This window comes from Ceratotherium simum, chromosome 17, assembly GCF_057802395.1.
Source record: "Ceratotherium simum simum isolate JZ-2026a chromosome 17, ASM5780239v1, whole genome shotgun sequence".
NCBI classification, from domain to species: Eukaryota; Metazoa; Chordata; class Mammalia; order Perissodactyla; family Rhinocerotidae; genus Ceratotherium; species Ceratotherium simum.
In genome coordinates, this window is record NC_141916.1 from 5,819,393 (window position 1) to 5,839,283 (window position 19,891).

The 19,891-nt window shown below is 39.8% G+C and overlaps 1 protein-coding gene across 3 annotated transcripts in view; it reads right to left on the reverse strand.

The window, feature by feature from the left end:
- Window positions 1-10,915, reverse strand: part of TBC1D30 (TBC1 domain family member 30) — an 80,334-nt gene extending 69,419 nt beyond the window's left edge. For all 3 annotated transcript variants that reach the window (XM_087442070.1, XM_014786761.2, XM_087442069.1), the window contains exons 1-2: window positions 10,486-10,915; window positions 6,089-6,253 (exon numbers count right to left, since the gene is read on the reverse strand). In XM_087442070.1, coding sequence (XP_087298196.1) covers window positions 6,089-6,253; window positions 10,486-10,900 — 580 coding nt within the window. In that variant the 5' untranslated portion in view covers window positions 10,901-10,915. The remainder of the gene's footprint in view (window positions 1-6,088; window positions 6,254-10,485) is intronic.
- Between the last annotated feature and the right edge of the window lie 8,976 nt (window positions 10,916-19,891).

Below are 19,891 nucleotides of genomic sequence, written 5' to 3' on the forward strand. Positions count from 1 at the left end.
TTGCAAAGTTGCTACGAGTGTAGATCTTAAAAGTTTTCATCATAAGAAAAAAATTTCTGTAACTGTGTGGTGACAGATGTTGACTATACTTATTATGGTGATCATTTCGCAGCATATACAAATATCAAATCATTATGTTGTACATCTGAAACTAATATCATGTTGTATGTCAATTATATCTCAATTAAAAAAAACTAAGAACTTCTATTCATTAAAGGACACTCTTAAGAGAGTAAACACGTAAACCAACAAAGTGGGAGGAGGTATTCACAACACCTCTATCTGACAAAGACGCATATTCAGAATATACAAAGAATTCCTACAAATCTATAAGAAAAAGGAGACAATCCTTTTCTTAGGAGACGAATAGCCAATAAATGTATGAAGAGGTGCTGAACAACATTGGTAATCAGCAAAATGAAAACGAAAATCACCCAGCCAGCACTCACCAGAACAGTCAAAATTTAAACGACTGACAACACCATTACCCATTCTTGGCCACTCCAAATCTGCCTTTTCCTGGTTTCCTTGTTTGTTTGTGTTTCCTATAGCACTTATCACTTTATCACCTTATTACATACAGAAATAAGTACTTACTGATTCTTAGTGAGCATGTGACCCAACTAGGTCAAGGAAAGTGAATTATGGGACTTTGTGGAGCTATGGAAAAGAGATCTGTCTTTTCAGGTAAGGTTGCTAAACTGGAGCTGCAGTTGGCCCTTTTGGAGTTGTCCAGTGCAGAGGAAAGAACAGCTAAGAGATGAATCACATTCTCAAAGATACCATTTGAGCACCTGTATCTGACTTAGCTATACCTGAAGGCACATCGCCCGGCTTTTAATTATGTAAGCCAATCAATTTCCTTTTTTGCTTAAACCAATTTGAGTTGTATTGCTGTACTCACAACTGAAAGAAGATTCTTCACTCTTACAATGTTGTAACAAAACAAAATGGTAGACTGGAAAACAGTGCATTAATCATTCAAAATTATGTTTATGAATAATTTAGGCCAATGGCACCAGCTTATGATACGTTCCATGAAAAAGGGAGGATGCAGAAATGTCATACAGTACATTGACTTTGGAAAAACATATAAAAAACCACTTGCACAAATTTTCAAAAATATAAAGAGATTGTCTTCAGAAAATGATTTTTCATCTTCTTTTCATATTTCTGTATTTCCCAGTTACCATAATAAGTGTATTATATTTCTAACACTTTTTATTGAGATATAATTCACATACCATAAAATCCACCCTTTCAAACTGTACAATTTAGTGATTCTTATTATATTCACAAAATTGTGCAGCCATTACCACTATCTAATTGCAGAACATTTTCATTATCCTAATAAGAAACCCACACCATTAGCAGTTACTCTCCATTCTCCCTACCCCCAGCCCCTGGCAACTACTAATCTACTTTCTATTTCTATGGATTTGCCTACTCTAGATATTTCACATAGAATCATAAAATATATGGACTTTTGTGTCCATCATCTTCCACTTAGTATTTTTTCAAGGGTCAACCATGTTGTAACATGAATCAGTACTTCATCCCTGTTTATGGCTGAATAATACTCCTTTGTATGGATATACATTTGTTTACCTGTTCATCCATTGGTAGGCATTTGGGTTGTTTCCACTTTCTGGCTATTATAAAAGATGCTGCTATGAACGTTCGTGTACCAGTTTTTGTGGGGACATACATCTTCAATTCTCTTGGGTAAATACCTACAAGTGAAATGGCTTTTGGAATCATTTTTTTTTAAACACAGAGAATGGAATAATTTCTTTTAGAACATAGAGAATTGTTTCTTAGTGGAAAATGCTGAATATAAGTACCACCAAACTCAAGGCCACACAAATTCCTTCTCCTACCACAGAGGACAAGGTACCATATTTTTTCTCATTGCGTCTCCTTTATTGTCCCCCCACCCCCTCCATCTAAAGCCCCTGTAAAATTACAAAACTACCCACACCCCACGGCCCACCCCCAACACAGTGGGATTCAGAGCAGCAAGAAAACAAGCCATTTTTTTTTTCTTGACTTGTAGAAAAGACAGCCATAGAAAAAGAACAACATAGACCACTCACCCTTTGGCAGCGTATCAGTCTCTGCCAGGCATTGACGATAAACAGCAAGACTTAATGACATTATTAGGATGCCAGGGGGGACACATAATAAATTGAGGGTCTAAGCAGCCTAAAATTCCTGTACTTATTGACCAGGTTAAAATAAAGACAATACTTCCATTCACATTCACTTTTTTTTCCACGCTTTTCTCTTATCACAGTTTTCCAATGACAGGTAGGACAGGTAATAAATCACTTAATTTATAATACCATTTCACAAACTCAATCAGCATAACTTAAACGTTTACTACACTGATGCAGAAAAATTGTAAAACTAGGCACTGATGATAATTAAGATAGCCTCCTTCTGCTATCTTATAGTTAAATCACAGGATAAGCAAACCACTTAAAAATCTTAAGATCAATCAGCCAGACAAACACCGCATGATTTCACTCATATGTGGAAGATATACTAACACACAGACAGTGAGAACAGTTTGGTGGTTACCAGGGGGAAGGGGGTTGGTGGGTGGGCACAAGGGGTGAAGGGATGCATTTATATCGTGACTGACAAACAAGAATGTACAACTAAAAATTCACAATGTTATAAACTATTATGACATCAATTAAAAAAAACCCAACCATCACAATTAAGGCTCTATCTAAACATAAAAAAAAAAAACCTTAACATCAGAATCAAACTCCCGGCAAAATATTCATCTTATTCTTCCCATCGTCTTGAAGCCTTTAGGTAGATTTTCCTGCACAGCACACTACATTTCTTCAATAACCCATCTGGCCAAGAACAGATAAAGCAGTGATTTCATATGCAAACTATGCTGAAGCAGCATATTCTAATGAGCCTGAAATTCTGTATTATGTCTTTTGCATGTTACAAATTTCTTATTGCTCCGCCCGTATTCCAATAATATTACAGAAGTAACCATCTAAATGCTAAGAAAAAGTAGAATCCTCTTAGGTCACAGTTTACGCTGGCAAGAGGAGACTTTTGAGACATCTGTCTTCAAATTCTATCTCAACCACTTATCAGCTATGTGACTTCAGGCAAATTACTTAAACTTGCTGAATCTCAGTTTCTTAACAAAATGTGCCTAAAGATACATGCCCTTTTGGAATTGCTATGAGAGATAAAACCAACAGTTTGGCAGAAAGCGTGTATTTAATGAATGGGAACAGCTGCCTACCATTCTTATTATTATTAATTTTATTATTAATATTAAACTGGTTATACCATGTTTATCATTAGATGAATGGTCAACATAGAGAGAAAATCTCTTCTATAAGGCACGTGTTAATCCTGCTCTTCATATTCCCACCCCAGTTTTATTTATTTATTGTTTTCTCGTGTTCTGCTTTTTTTTTTTTTTTCTTTGTGAGGAAGATCAGCCCTGAGCTAACATCCATGCCAATCCTCCTCTTTTTGCTGAGGAGGACTGGCCCTGAGCTAACATCCATGCCCATCCTCCTCTACTTTATATGGGACGCCACCACAGCACGGCCTGACAAGCTGTGCATCGGTGTGCACCCGGGATCCGAACCAGGGCCGCCAGCAGCAGAACATGTGCACCCAACCGCTACGCCAGGGGGTTGGCCCTCCACCCCAGTTTTAAAATAAAGGGATTCTACCATAAGGCTTGGTGCAGGAAACCATAATGTCTAATCAGTTATATCATTTGTGTTAGAAATAAAGATGATCCAGTCATTTTGGTTCATAATCCACACTTACCTATGGTTCTTATTTCAAAATTATTATACCCCCTTTGGTGTATCAACAGGAAATAACCCATTTTAATAAAAGATTAAAATAGTTTTATTCTATAGCACATTATGGAAGAGAAAAGTCACTTGTGGGAAGAAACTTAAGGATTGAATCCATATGGAGGGAAAAATAGGGGTTACCTGGACTGTTGCATATTAAATACTAACAAGTCAACATGCACGCTGCATTTGAGTGCATCACTGCCAATCACACCTAAAGTGACAGCTCAGTTATTCAGCGTGACAGTGAAACCTCAATTCTTTAGAACTCTAACTAAACATATTTGTTAGCTGACTTTTGAGGAAAGAGGCGAAATCTGCAACTACTGGAATCAGGCCTTTAGTCACAAAACATCTAACCTCTGGAGATCTAAAGAGGATAAATAACCATTTAGTCAAATTTCTAAGGCTTTCTACATCATAATACAGTATCATATGAGAGAATGAATAATTCTGATGCACTGTTATTTCTTAACAAAAAACATTCCGTCCCATTTAATTGAGTGTTATTACCAAGGTGAGGACTGAACTCCCAAGGAAAAGAGCCATTAACCCCATATTCCCTGAAACGCAAAACCCCAGCTGGAATTAAAGAGACAAACTCTAAAATACAGGGGAAGGGTGCATTCACCAATTCACAAATTAAATTGGGTGCTTGTGGACATATTTTTCTAAAAAGACATAAATGCTGGTTCTTTCATCAGTCAAGTAAATTCAAATTCTAAGTGATTATCAATTCCTGGTAATTATCAACCCGTGATCCTGCACTAGCCTGCCATTCCTCTCTGCCCCGACACTGGCCCCACCCCGCTATACTTTCCCACACCCAAACTCCACGCATCTACCTCCTTGGGCTTTTAACTTCTGAACAATAATGATGGGTAGGTGGAAAGAGTTGAAAACAGAAAAATCAAAATCAAGGCATCTCAAAATAGAAGAGGAAAATAACATTTTTACTGGACACTTGTGAATCAATCAGAATCCATGGGAAAATATCAAATACTTATAACACATGCCAACTTTTTATAGATAGATAGATAGATATATGTATATGTATATCTATATCTATACCCTCCTTGTCTAGCTATTTCAGACAAGTGCCTGGCTCTGGAGAAAATCTTATTTAAAACCAGTCTGCTTAATCACACTCCTGCTTCTTGTCTGCACCATTATAACATTATGATAATCAAGTAGCATTCTGTTTTAATACACATTAGGTTAAAACCTTCTTTAGTAAACAGCAATAATAATAATTTGGGGATAATAAACAGTGATATAATAAAAGAGGAGGGAGAAAACATGGTATTTTCTTTTAATAATAAACATAAGAATAGAGTTTAAGCCATTAATTTTATTATCTGAAACTAATCAAGCCCTGACAATTGTTTTATGAAAACAAGCACATCTTAATTCGGAATTTTTAAAAAAACCCTAGGAGAGGTCACATAATACGTGACAGGGTAAAGGAACAAGAAAAGGCAGCTTTCACACACACCTAAAAAGCTGCCACAGGCATTTGATCAAAAGACATAGTTTGTGCCTCTATTTACCATACCTGAACACACTGTTCTGCCACGCTGCATGTTAATGAAGAATACAAAACAAAATAGCGAAATGTTAGCAGAATAAAACATAAAACTACTGCATGGAGAATTAAAAAATTAATTCACAAGTTTTTATATCTAGTATGTAACATGGATTAGTAATTTAACAATTTATTTTTAACTCAATTAACAAACCACGCATCTCTTAGTTATGAATGGATTACCCACAAGACAGGTTTAATTTGTTAAAATATTTTGTCCTTTTCAGATTTCAGGGCAAGTTGTAAGATCCTGTTACAAGAGTCTCCTTCTTTTAAGTCAATTTTTAATTCACTTATCAGAGCAACACAGAGAACAAGAGAGCAAAGACAGGCCTTGGGGTTGTGTCTATTTGGTGCTGTTTTAAACATAAACATTTTAGTCATTATTTAGCATCAGGTAAAAATAACCATTGTCAAAGTGAAATAGGACCACAAATCTAGAATAATAAAACCAAGTTTGTAACAACAGACATGTAACATACATTTTAACTGAAAAAAATAGGAAGCTGTCTGAGTTGTTCATAGTTCTTAGTTCAGAGGGTATAAGCTTCCATTTAAAACTTTTCAGTATATTCAAAAACAGAATGACTATTGACTCAGCTTCACTAACATTTCATGGCAAAAGGGTTAACCCCAGGGCAGCACTTACTTCTCTTCTGTGACACGGCCTGCAAGCACGCAGTCACAATATCGCAGTTCTTCTGTACTTTATGCAGAAGCCTATCTTTCTGCTTCAGCTGCCGAAGTAACTTGGCCGACTGAACGCCAATTCTGTACTTTAGCTCTTGAAGGATCGTCTTCAGTTCATTACTGTCTATCAGTAAAGAAAAATAAAAAGAGAGCAATAAACATCCTAAGAGGAATACAAATGCCAATGTAATACTAATGGTAAGATAAATGTCTAGAACATCCATTTAAATCAAGTAATTATGGGTTCTCACCCAGGCTTACACGTACGCATTCAGCTAAGATATTCTGATCAAATAAATCACTTACCTATTGCCTGCCCTGTCCATGAGACAAATATTGTAAGATAAATTTTATCCTTGAGGCTACCTGTAACATGTAAGTAAAGACTCTTACCATATCTAGCTATAGTTGCAAATTTACCTTTCATTGCCCGAAAATTGGCATGTACACTTTCTATCATTAAAGTGCTCAGATGGTAAGCTTGCAAGAAAAGAATCTTTTTGTGTCTGTTACATCAACGATAAACCTAATAGCTAATAACAAATGTTTTTGAAAATCCTCACCTTTGCTTGTAAATGACCAGTCAAAAGTAAATAATATTATCTCGTTTTCTTTTTTTTTTTTTTAAAGATTTTATTTATTTATTTTTTCCCCCCAAAGCCCCAGTAGATAGTTGTGTGTCACAGCTGCACATCCTTCTAGTTGCTGTATGTGGGACGCGGCCTCAGCATGGCCAGAGAAGCAGCACGTCGGTGCGAGCCCGGGATCCGAACCCGGGTCGCCAGCAGTGGAGCGCGCTCACTTAACCACCAAGCCACGGGGCCGGCCCTATCTCGTTTTCTAATGTAGATGATATGTGGCAATACTGGTTTTATTTTAAACATACAGTCTTCCGACAGCCTGACTATTAGGTACAATATTTCATCTTACAGACTCAGCAATTTTTCAAATATGCTAGAAAATACAATTCCTTTAAATAGATAAATTAAGGATAATTCTACATTCACAAAACTAATATTCTCAACAGTTTTCTACAAGTGCAAAAATACTTGGGAATCAGAAGTGACAACAATCTGTATATGAATAATCATTACAACTTGACCATTTTGTTTGTCACACAATATCATCATTACTCACTGCCAGGCAAGAGAAGCCTTCCACTCAATTTGGCATTGGCTAGGCCCTCAGTAGAGGTCCTGTGTGGGGTGTTTGGGTCTACTCATTTTTAAAGGGATTTGGAGAAACTAGAGAGGATCAGAAGAGAACAAAAGAAACGTTAAAAGTAAGAAAAATACTCCAGGGGTCAAAGGAAGCAAACTCTGGGGGTCTGTATAAGAGAAGTGCAGGGGGGGCTTTAACAGCTGCCATACTTGACCACATCATGGAACCTGCATCTGACCTTGAGTTTAAAAGCACTGCCTCTGGGTCAACCGACTACCTGTGTGATCTTAGGCAAGGCAGTGCCATAAGTCTCAAATCAGGCTTAGCACACATGATTATTCTGAGAAACAAATGTGAATAGTCTTTATAAACATTCATGTCAATAGCTCTAAAATAAGAACAAAGGATTACTATACAGAAGAGAACAAAGACCAGTTATTTCTCTCACCTTGAGTTTGAACACGGCGGGATATAACAGGAAGTAAGAGCACACTTAGGTTAAATGAAAGTATTTGGGTTCTAAGGATGATTAAATATGGGGACAAGCTACAAGAGGAAACCAGAGGCTATTCATTCCTAGGTTCCTTCAGATAGAGCAAGTAGCCTTTTTATGAATGTTTAAAAACTTTCCTTGTAGAAACAAAAGAAGTAGCAATATCATCAACATCTTGCATTTAAATTATACTTTTCTTCCACAGAGAGTCATTTTCAGTGACTCTTAAGGTACCTACAGCTCTATGATTCTCTAAATTATATGTATTGTCCAATATGGAAAAATCTTCAGAGTTGAATTTGGAAAAGTCTTCTACAGCAATATCTGCTAGTATATAAGCATCCTGAAGACAGGAATAAGGTCTCCTTTACCTTTGTAAGCCCCACAGCATCAGCCATAGCTCCTAATATGGTGTTAAAAAAATGAGGAACAATGAGGAGATCATCAACTGACAAACAGTGGACAATTTCCTCTCTAAGGAATTCCAGAGTATACGATAATGAAAATAATATCTAACATTTATTGAGGACTTCACACACATTAACTTATATCATTCTCACTACCAACCTCTGAGGTAGGTATTACTATTATCCCAATGCATAGGTGAGGAAAATGAGGCACAGAGGTTACAGAGCTTGCCCAAGGTCACACAGCTAGTAAGGAACAGCCACAGGATATCAACTCAAGCATTCTGACTCCAAAGTTCACCCTCTTAATGAAACCGCTGAGAAGAAAGCCTAGATCTCCTGAGAAACCAATTTTGGTGCCTCACATAAAAGACCGTACACACGCTAAATATCTAAAGAGGTGCTACATCGATGCTACAGCAAAATCCCTCACAGAGAGAGGAGAGAACAATCTGCATTATATGAGACTCTCACTAAGTATTATGTTAGGAGGGATATTTTTTGACCCTGAAAAAAATCAAGTAACCTAATAAGATGTACAATTATTTAAGCAGACAGCCATTTCCATCACCTGATTCTTTTTTTGAAAAATGATCACCACTGGGATTCTAGTTAACATCCATCACCATACATAGTTACAAAATTTTGTGTGTGAAAACTTTTAAGATCTACTCTCTTAGCAACTTACAAATATGTAACAGTATCATTAACTACAGTCACCATGCTGTGATTTTAGATCACCATGCTGATTCTTTATTCTTAGTACTGTAACGATGTTTACCCATAAAGGGGTGTGTGTGTATAGGACTATTTTAATACAGTGCCTGTTCCTCCTAATAGGGTTGACTATAAGGGAAAAAAAGATTAACAGGCACCTAACCACGCTATAAGACTGAGACATGCGTAAAACAGACTCTTATAGGTCTTATGAATGATTAGTAGAGTGGCCACTCATTGAAATCCACTTGCAAAGCTGTACTGATACCTCTTCTTTAAACTTGAGCTTGCCAAATTTCCTCTTCCGAAAGGAAACTACTAATCTCCAAAATTCGCTCAGTAATGAAAAGTGAACAGCCTTGTGAAAACCAGAAACCCAAATCCTAATTCTTCAAAACTGTTGGATTCTGAAAGAACTGTTGCCCGACGGAACTCTTGCCATAAGCAGACACTCCGAGAACAGCCAAATAATTGTATAAAATGAAATGGCACAATTCCAGCTCAAGTCCCAGGCAGGGGGAGGGAGGTGGAAGCCATTTGTAACAATCAGCTGGGAAAAAAACCTTCACTGGGAAGCCAAAAGAGGAAGCTGAAGCTGTTTACACAGATTTGAGAAAGCAGATTTATTCCTTTTCTGTTTTTTTTTTTTTTTTTCCTGGCACCAGCCAGTCTGATTTTACAAGTAGGAGACAGGAGACCATTCTGGAGTATTTTCTCTTTCCTTCCTCCCCTGGTAATTTAGCACAAGGACATTAACTCAAGAAATGTTATGGTGGCTTAGCATCTGTTTTCCACACCTCACTTCCTTTTGTAAATTGAGGTCATGATACATGTATAAAAAAGAAATCTGTAATAACTGTGTTAGTGCCTGAAAGGCAAGCAATTATGAACACTGGTGAGAAAAAAAAATCTCCATTAGGACGCGAGCATCAAATTCTGATAACGAAAGAAACACCAAATTAGCCTCTCCCCTTGAAAGCCAAGGCCATTTTCCGGTCGACCTCTCCAGCAGTTAAATTCTGTGATAGCCCTCCACTGACCTCCTGCCATGGAGGGGAAAAATAAATCCACCTAGCGAGCTTCTTGAAGCCAGACGTTCTGGCAGAAGTAGAATTCACACGCTCTGCTTGGAAACTGCATTATCGAATTATTCTGCCTCACTAGTTAAACACTATCCAAGTGGTGTGGCCGGGGAAGGCGGACTTAAAAAAGGAAAAAAAAAAAAGCCCAGTAGTCGCCTCTGTTCTCCCGGCGCCCTCTGGGTAACTCCAGATACACACAGCACAACTCCAAGCCTGTCCTAACAGCTGTTCTGGTGAAACTGGGCCTGGACGGCCTCCCCCCGGGGCCTCCCCCAACATTGCGGGGGAAGGAGGGAGACCCGCACTACCTCTCCAACACTGATGCTCCGCTCGACCCTCGAGAGGGGATGGGGGGCGACGACAAGGACTCAGTCCAGTCAGGAAGCAGGGAGACTGTGGGCACCTGCGACAGCTCAGAGGGGCCGCCCCCAACCTCTCCGAGCGCCGGCCGTCAGTGCAGGTGCGCCCAGGTGGGGCCCCGGCCCGCGCCCCCTACCTTTCTGCCGCAGGTACTGCATCTGGTGCCGCTGGCTCGGCCGCCCCTGCAGCTCCTGCAGCTCCTGCAGCAGCCGGGAGTCGCCGGCGCCGCCGCGGCCGCCCAGGAACACGTCGGAGCCCGAGGCCTCGGTGGAGCTGTCGAGGCTGTCGCGGCGCCGCCGGCGCGCCCCGGGCCCGCGGCCCCCGCCGGCCGCCGCCTCCTCCTCGTCGGCGCAGCTGTAGAGCTCGGTGAGCAGCCCGCTCACCAGGGACGCCGTGCGGCTCGTCCGGCCGCCCCCCGGCCCCGGCTCCCCCTCGTCCTCCCACGAGTCCCGGGCGCCGCGCGGCCTCGGGGGGCGGGCCTGGACCCCCGCCGGCCCCGCCGCGTGCTCCGGGCGCCCCGTCCGGGCCCCGCCCGCGGGCAGGAGCTCCATGGCCCCGGCGCGGCCGCCCCGCTCCCGCCGCTCCTCCCGCCGCGCCGCGCCGGCCAGTTCCGGGAGGGGCGCGGCCTGCCCCGCGCGCGGGCTGCCCTCGGGGCGGAGCGGGCGGCGGCGCGGCGGGACCACCCGGGGCCACCCGCGCCAGGTGAGGCCGACGTGGCCGGGAGCGCTGGGCCGGGAGCGCGGAGGAGCAGCACGCGGCCAGAACCGAATCGGGATGGAGCCTCAGCCCGGGGGGAAGGGCGCTCGGGCCGCGCCACCTTCACTTCTCAGCACGTGATTTAACTCAGAAGAGGGCACCTCTGGCATCCTCGTCAGCCGCCTGCTAGGAACAATGCCCGGCAGAGCTCTGCAGGCCGGGCACCAGGCCGAGGCCCGCAGCTCGGGGCACGACGCCCAGCCCGCCTCACCTCGCGCCGGAGCTGGGAGCCTCTCAGGGCGTTCTGCGTTTCGTTTCTGACAATAACCTTTCTGAAGACCTGGCATGTGCTTGAGATTTCATAACGCTGGGAACTTGAGCGAAAAATAAAGTACTGGATTCAGATCCACTAATTCCCTGGCACAAGACCCAACAGGGAGGGTTTGATCGGTGTCCGTGAGATGACCGAACCAATAAATCCAAGTAGCTGATTCTGAAGGTAAAACCAAAGTTGACAGGATAGCATGAGACACGTATCTTTACACTAGACCTCAAGGGAAGAACTCCGAGATGCCCCTCACTGTAGATATTTTCGTGAATTTAATAATAATTGTGAACATTTTTGAGTGCTTTTTGTATGCCAGGCACTGATCTTAGTTTTTTGCGTGAATTATGCCATTTAATTCTCACTTTAACCGTATAAAGCACTTAAGTAGTATTTTATCACGTTTCAGATGAGGGAACCGCAGCGCAGAGAGGCTAAATAACAGCCCATTCACGGAGATAAAGTGAACTTTTCTTAAGGTTTAAAGTGCATGGTTTTCATCATGGGTGAATATGTATTTAGTGATGGATGAGTACATAATTGTCTCTCTCCTGACTCTATTAAATACTTGCCGTACTTCTAAGGAACGAAGATGCACCTACTGAGCAATGGTGGTGTTCTATGTTCAGCACACTCCACTTTTTAAGGCACTTTCATAATACAGCCTGACCCTACAGGTAAAAAGCTGGCGACCCTTGACACCACCAACCCACCTCAACACAGAGCAATAGGACCCTTTTTGAAATTGGGGTTAATATAAGGAAAGCAGAAGTTTTATAACTTTTAAGTATCCAGAATTTAAAATTATACTAGAAATATTATTTTATGGTTTTATAACTGTATTAACTACTACTATATCCATTTAATTTTAAAATGCTTGAAATGGAAGGAATGGAATTATTTATAATTTTGTTTTTTGAGGTGTTTTTTTTCTCTTGTCCCTAGTATTGAATAGAGTCCTGAAATCTTTCCTTCATGTGCAAGCATTGCAACAAACAGGACTTTTGTAGAGGGAAACACTGAAATTAGATCTCCTTTCTTAGTTGACTTCCCAGCCCTTTCTCTCCATCTCCACCCGGCAAGAGATGCGATAACTGCTAGTCTTCAGCACCATTCTCATCTAGGGTATCTCCATCAGGACCTATGGATAAAGAAACTCAAGGTGAGCTGAAGGGGATGGTGCAAGACGCCAGGAAAAGCAACTGGTCATTGACAGTCAACGTTTCTAAATTAATCAGAACGTCAAAGTTATTTGCTGTTTCCCATCATTACCAGATCACCTGAGGGGAGGAAACTGGCAAAATAAAAACTAACAAGGAAAGCCCATTCGAGGTCCTTGCACTTATTGGAATCATCTTCGACCAGACAGCCACATGACCCTCTCTCACCAGGGTCAGGTCTCTGCCTAACTGTTCTCTTCTCAGGGTCCTTCCTAACCGCACTGCTTGAAATTGCAGCTTCCTCCCCTGTATTCCCTTATTCTCCCTCCTTGTTCTCTTTTTTGCCATAATACTCACCACCTTCTAACATACTGTATCATCTACTGATTTATTTTATTATCTGTCTTCTGCCAGCACAATGTAAGCTCCTGAAGGCAGGAATTTTGTCTGTTTTGTTCACTGAGGCATGCCCACCACCCAGAACAGTCCCTGGCACATTATAGGGACTCTATAAATATTTATTGAATTAATTAACTGAATGAATAAAATGAAAACAAGAGAAAAGACCAACCAATTACCTACTTTCCAAAGAAAAGTGAGTTCCACTAAACAGAATCCTAGAAGCCATGTTGCAAAGAGCAGCCCATTTTTGTACCTACGTAACTGCTGCCTGGTGACTGGAAGGTCCTGGGCAAGTTCCCTGAAGCTCTGAAACCTACTATTTGGGTATAAGAAAGAACTTTTGGTCTAACAGAATATGATTCCAAACTGATAATGACTAAAGATAATAGCTAAAATTAAATTTACTATGGCTAATAATGCTACTGATGATAATCAGTATTTTAATTTGTTTGGAACTTTTGGTTTTTGTTTTTCTTTTTGTTTTTTAATTTACTATTTTTTTTTTTTTTGGGTGAGGAAAATTAGCTCTCAGCTAACCTCTGTTGCCAATCTTCCTCTCTTTTTTTGCTTGAGGAAAATTAGCCCTGAGCTAACATCTGTGCCAGTCTTCCTCTATTTTGTATGTGGGTCACTGCCACAGCATGGCTTGACAAGTGGTGTAGGTCCACACCAGGATCCAAACCTGTGAACCTGCGCCGCCAAAGCAGAGTGCACTGGACTTAACCACTACACCACGGGCCGGCCCCTGGAACTTTAGTTTCGTTTTGTTTTGTTTTTGGTGAAGAAGATTGGCCCTGAGCTAACATCTGTTGCCAATCTTCCTCTTCTTTTTTTGCTTGAGGAAGATTAGCCCTGAGCCAACATCTGTGCCAGTCTTCCTCTATTTTGTGTGTGGGACGCTGCTACAGCATGGCCGGCTAAGCGGTGGTATGTATGTCCACACCCGGGATCTGAACCCTCGAACCCCGGGCCGCTGAAGTGGAGCCTGCGAACTTAACCACTATGCCACTGGGCCGGCCCCTGGAACTTTAGTTTTAATATTTAAATAATTACACTAATTATTTTATATCAGATATGAGGTTCAATACACATTATACTTACAAGGAGCTAAGAAGCATCTATCTCTAATTTGAGTACAATTTACTGTAGTCTATAGGATACAATTTATGTAAACCTAGTGTACAAGCTACAGACTATGAACATTTAAATTACTTCCAAACTTATATCAGGGTCTTGCCAATAACCTTCTGACACCCATCATTTAAAACTACCTGAACAAGACTTTCAAGATTTTTGATAATTTGACAATTTTTTTTAGCTTGTGCAAACACACATATAAAGACTGAATTGTGATGATGAAAGCCTTGATTATTCTTGGAATGGCTGATTTCTAAAATCTAGCAGCTAACATTTTACTCTAATCCTTTAAGGATTATTCATTCCGCAGTCACAAGAGAAATGCAAAAGGTCATGGCTGGGTTTCAGCTTCTCCTCATGGAAGCTCACTTTTGCTCTCTAATTTTGCTGATTACAATTTATTTATATACTTGAAATATAATACTCTCTCTATTTTCAATTTAATAACTATACACGAAGAAAACTCTTACATTTTTCAATCCAAAAAGTTAGGATGAGAGGTGAAAAAGTACTTTTAAAAGCCATCGAGCCTTAGACAGACCTTAGGAAATGCATAGTCATACACAGTAGACAGTCAATAAATAAGAGCTATTAATGCTGAATGACAGTTAAGTCATAAAATCTGAGTGCTTAGAGGAACTTTGGAGATCTTCTAACCTGATGACTGTTTAATTAATTAATAATTAATTATTACTAGATTTCAAAGTGACAGAATATAATCTTTCCTTTGCAACAGTAAAAGAAGTTGTGATTGCTCAATGCACGTCAGCTGGGAACCAAACTTCAATCTCTCACCTGTACTCAAGTGACATTCTTTGAGAGTAAGCGAGGTGCCTACTGTGCCAGCACTTAGGTAGCCACCGACAAAGCTGGCTAACATCAACGGACTAAGCTATGTTGTCCAATTCGTTGTTTAGTGCCTCCTCCACGGTGAATGCTTTCTGGTGGGCATAACCACGTCACACAAAGATCTTCACACTTTGTGCCTGTTGATGAATAAATAAAAAGCAATAGGATATATTGGAGTATATGAGGAAGTCATTCGGTTTAAAACTAATTCGGCCTGACTTTGTTTTTCCAGAAAGGCCCGACATGGCCTGTTGAGCATGCATTGCACGTCTGCTTTAAAGGTTTACAATATCTCAAAGACAAGAATGATGCCCTTAAAGATAGTGATGTGGCTTCCCCCCATATCAGCATTTCCTTAAGGATAAGTACTTTTTCCAAGACACTAAGGATTAATTACTGACCTGCTGTGCTCACCTCATGACCACAGACCTGCTGACCACCGACTTGCTGTGCTCACCTTGTGACCACTGACCTGCTAACCATTGACTTGTGCTCACCTTGTGCCCACTGACCTGCTGTGCTAGCTAAGCATTTCGTGACAGTAGTAAAAGAGATATTCCTGTCATATGTGATATAAGCTCTTTGTTCCAAGACTGTATATAACCACTCTGTACACCCCACTTCTTTGGCATGCTTCCTTCCTTGGGGAAGGAAGCCCCCAGGCTATAGTCCTCAGACCTGGCCCATATAATAAACTCACTCCAATTTTGATTTGTAGATTGATTATTGATTATTTGCCTCGACACTATTCTTATGTCCATTTGTCCTATATGTTTTCAGAAAAATTGTTTCACGAGAATCATCAGCTCTATATGTGCTAAAATTTCTATTTTGAAATAATTTGTCAAAAATTTACCACACTGTTATACAGCCTATAAAATATTCTTAATAGCTCCAGTAACAGTTACATCAGAAGGCTCCTCCTCAAAATTAAAAATTATCAAAAATTATTTGCAATCATTCACTTCCCAACAGCAACTGACATTGCTTTCAATTATATCAACTGAAAATTAAGTTGCTAAGAGTATACATTTGGATGGCCTAATAAATGAATTTGCAGGAAAGCAAGCCAGAAAAATCATGTAATCAATCAAGATACCACATTAATCAAGTATCATTACTTATTGTATTATATAAATTATAACACCAAAAATATTTTTTGTAGTTTATAGGATTATCATGTTACTCACGTATCAATATAACCTCTGTTGCATTCTGTAAGTAATATGACAGTTTTTAAAGAAAAAGCTTTATATTTTAGTACCTTTAGTGGCAACTTTTTTCTGCTTTTTTTTTTTTAAAGATTTTATTTATTCAGTTTTTTCCCCCCAAAGCCCCAGTAGATAGTTGTATGTCATAGGTTCACATCCTTCTAGTTGCTGTACGTGGGACTCGGCCTCGCGTTGCACGGAGAAGTGGTGCCTCGGGGCGCTCCCGGGATCCGAACCCGGGCCGCCAGCATCAGAGCGCGCGCACTTAACCGCTAAGCCACGGAGCCGGCCCTTTTTTCTGCTTTTTTAACAAAGGGCTCGTGTTTTTATTTCACACTGGACCTCACCGATTATGTAGCCCACCCTCTCTGCTACAGAGCTCTTTTCTGCTCCAGGCCCCACTTAAAGCTGCCAGCCTTGCATGTCACTCAGCATATGGCCTGGGGCATCGTCCCTAGGTAGAACAGGTTGCATAGAGAACACAAAAATGTCTACCAAGCACTGTGCTTTGTTCTCTGAATCAAGAAATGCAAGATGCAGCAATTTGTTTTTACTTTGGAGGCAAGGTCCTGGCGTACCCCTGGACAAAAGTGTCAAGTCCCTGAATTTTCACAGTGTCCATCTCCCACCCTCCGGAGCCCATGTGTCATATCACAGATTCCAGCATTGGTTGCCTCTTGTTCATCCTGCCTGATCAGCATGAGTCATCAATGTAATGGATGGATGTGATGTTCGGCACAATGCCCAGTCTAGATCTGTTCAGACTGCATGATGACATATTACAGTTACAGTAGGTGTTTAACACCTTGACATTTTAATTCCTTCATCTCTGTCATTTACTATCTGTTTCTATTGACTGATTTTTCTCTTGGTTATGGGTCACATTTTCCTGTTTGGGGCCTGCCTAGTAACTTTTTTATTGGCTGCAGGACATTGTGAATTTCACATTGTTAAGTATTGAGATTTTGTAGTTTTCCTTTAAAGAGTGTGGGTCCTTGTTCTGGCAGGCAAGTTAAGATTCTTGCACATCAGCTTGATATTTTGAGACTTGTATTGAAATTTTGTAGTTGTAGGTGCACAGTGCTTTTCACTCACAAGAGTTTAATCCTATGACTAAACTACGAACCTTTCTGGGTTCTCTACTGAATGCCCCTGGTGATCAAGGAAGGCCTTCTCTTCTGGCTGGTTGGATCTCAAACCTCTCCAACTCCTCTGAGAATTATTACATCTCCTTGGTCATTCATTGCCTTACTTTATGGTGCCTTCACCCTATGCATGTACCTCTTAGTGTTCAACAAAGTCTCAAAAGGATATTCGTGCAGATTTATGGAGCTTCATCTACAGAGCTTCCTCCTCTTTGGAACTTTGTCCCGCAACTTCCAGCTACCTCAGCCTCCCTAGACCTTAATCTCTGTCCCCTCACCTCACCTTTGCTCTGCATGGGATCCTCTTTCTGGCTCCCTGGTTCAGAATGTACCTCCAGGCCAAAAACTGGGACAACTGTTTCCCTTCACACATGGATCATAATCCTGCACTGACTATTATCCATTGTGTGAAAATATATTTTTTCCTCTGTTTTCTAGTCGTTTAAAGCAGGAGGGTGAGTCTGGCCCTGTTACTCCACCATCATCAGAGATGGCGGTCTTGAGGTTATTAAATGTTTAAGTGAAAGATATTAATACTTCAGAGGTCATGATGAAAAGTAGTGTTGAACCTATAATGGAAATTTCATGGGAATTTTTCAACTAATAGATGGATTTTATCCATTTTTGCTTACGGTCTTGGAAAAAATGACAAAATGAAATAAAATGACTTATTTTACCAAAACAATTTATGAAAAATTAATTTCAATGATAGGAAAATATGTTTATAAAGAGTGGTAAGTGAAATACATAACCAGACATCAAATAGCATTATACATTCTATAATGAATGTGACAAACACTGATCAGTTGTCAATTATTGTGCACTATTCTTCTAACAGGAAACCCTATTAGCAATCTTTAGCTTTTTTACTCAACTGAAAACATTATGTGAGACTTGATTCAACAAGGTGAAACAAGATTTGGGCTGCTGTAACCTGCAATTGAACAACTTGTACAGCAATCCAGACGACAGCACAGCCATTCTGATGATTAAGACAAAGGGCTATGTGCTCTTTAAAAACAACTTTGCAGAACAGGAGCCACGCACAACTCATTACCTTAACTGTGTTAGAGGAAAGGCTGCCCTCAAAGTACCTGAAGTTGTTATCTACTTCAATATTGAGCACAGCTGTGTATTTTATTTTCAGGTTCAACAACTATATGGAGTGTTTTAAACATATGTGCCAACTTGGATATTTCCTTGAAGAGTCTGAGTATAATGAAATGGTCTGCCATTAGATAGGTGCTCAAACTCTGCAACAAAGGCTCAATGAAAACACATTTTCAGCCACTCAGAAGACAATCCAAAACACAAGTGAGATGTAAAAACTTATTCAACAGTTGATAAAACTCAAATATAACATTGTAAATGCAATCTAGAAAGACACTTTGGAACATTTCAGTTAAACAGGTGATAAATTACAGACTCCTGATGTGGGTGGATATAGTAGGATATAGTAGGTACTTTCTTTTGTTATCTTTAAATTTATTTTCTTAAAGCAGAGAGATAAAACTGAGATAAGCAATTAATGGAATATGAAACCAAAGTGATAAAGATGAGTGAGAAAATCAATAGAAATTATCCTGACATTGAGAAGTGAATAGTAACAAATTTTTTTTCAGATCATAACAAAAACAGTATTTCTTTAAGAGAAAGATAAATTGCAAGTGAAAGTAATAAATAGGTTCTTCAATTGTTTGACAATTTGTGAAGAGAAGTGAATCATATTCACTTCATTCAAAAATACTTAAATTTCTTTCTGATTTGACCGCAAATTGACATTAATGAAGATTACCTAAATTCATAGTACAAGATTACAATGAATATATTGATGACTGAGTGTCTTCAATTCAAAGAATATATAAGATTAGTAAATGTGCAAGAAAATGTGAAATGCCCATATAAAGATACTTGATAGAGCTTTGTGAAATTTGACAAAAACACTAAATATGTAAATAAATAAATATATATATAAAACCAATAATGAACTATGAGCATTAAAAAAACTTTCTGAACTATCAATAATAAAAAACACTGGTCAACCATGCTAAAGACTAAATTGTATTTCTATTCTCTCTATAGAAAATATTACAAACTATTGTCATATGAAGAGATGATTAAAGAGTACATAGCCATAAAATATGGGGGGAAACGTATGGAGAGGTGTGTCTGACAGTTAATAAAATTATTATGCTATCTTAAAATTTTTCATTATTTGTAACAATTTTCAACTTTTAAAAGTTTATAATATTGTGATTTTTTTTCTTAGTCTAAATAAATATTCACTTTTTTGGAATATTTTTTGAATATAGCACTTAATTTTGTATTTATAATTGTTATTCTTTTTCTTAAGGAGCCACCAGCACCAAATTGTATATAAGCTTCAGGGCCCACAAAATCTGGATTCGCCCCTGTTATCATCATCTCTCTCCACCTAATTGATCTACCTTTATCCATTCTTGTCCTCTTCTCATCTGTACACTATGCCACAGCCTAAAGGATCTTATAAAAACTCATGTATGATTATATTTCTCCTCTACTCTTCCAGTACTTTCCCACTAGTCTTAGGATAAAGACCAAAATCCTTAACATAGTGGGCCCTACCTACTTCTCCCCT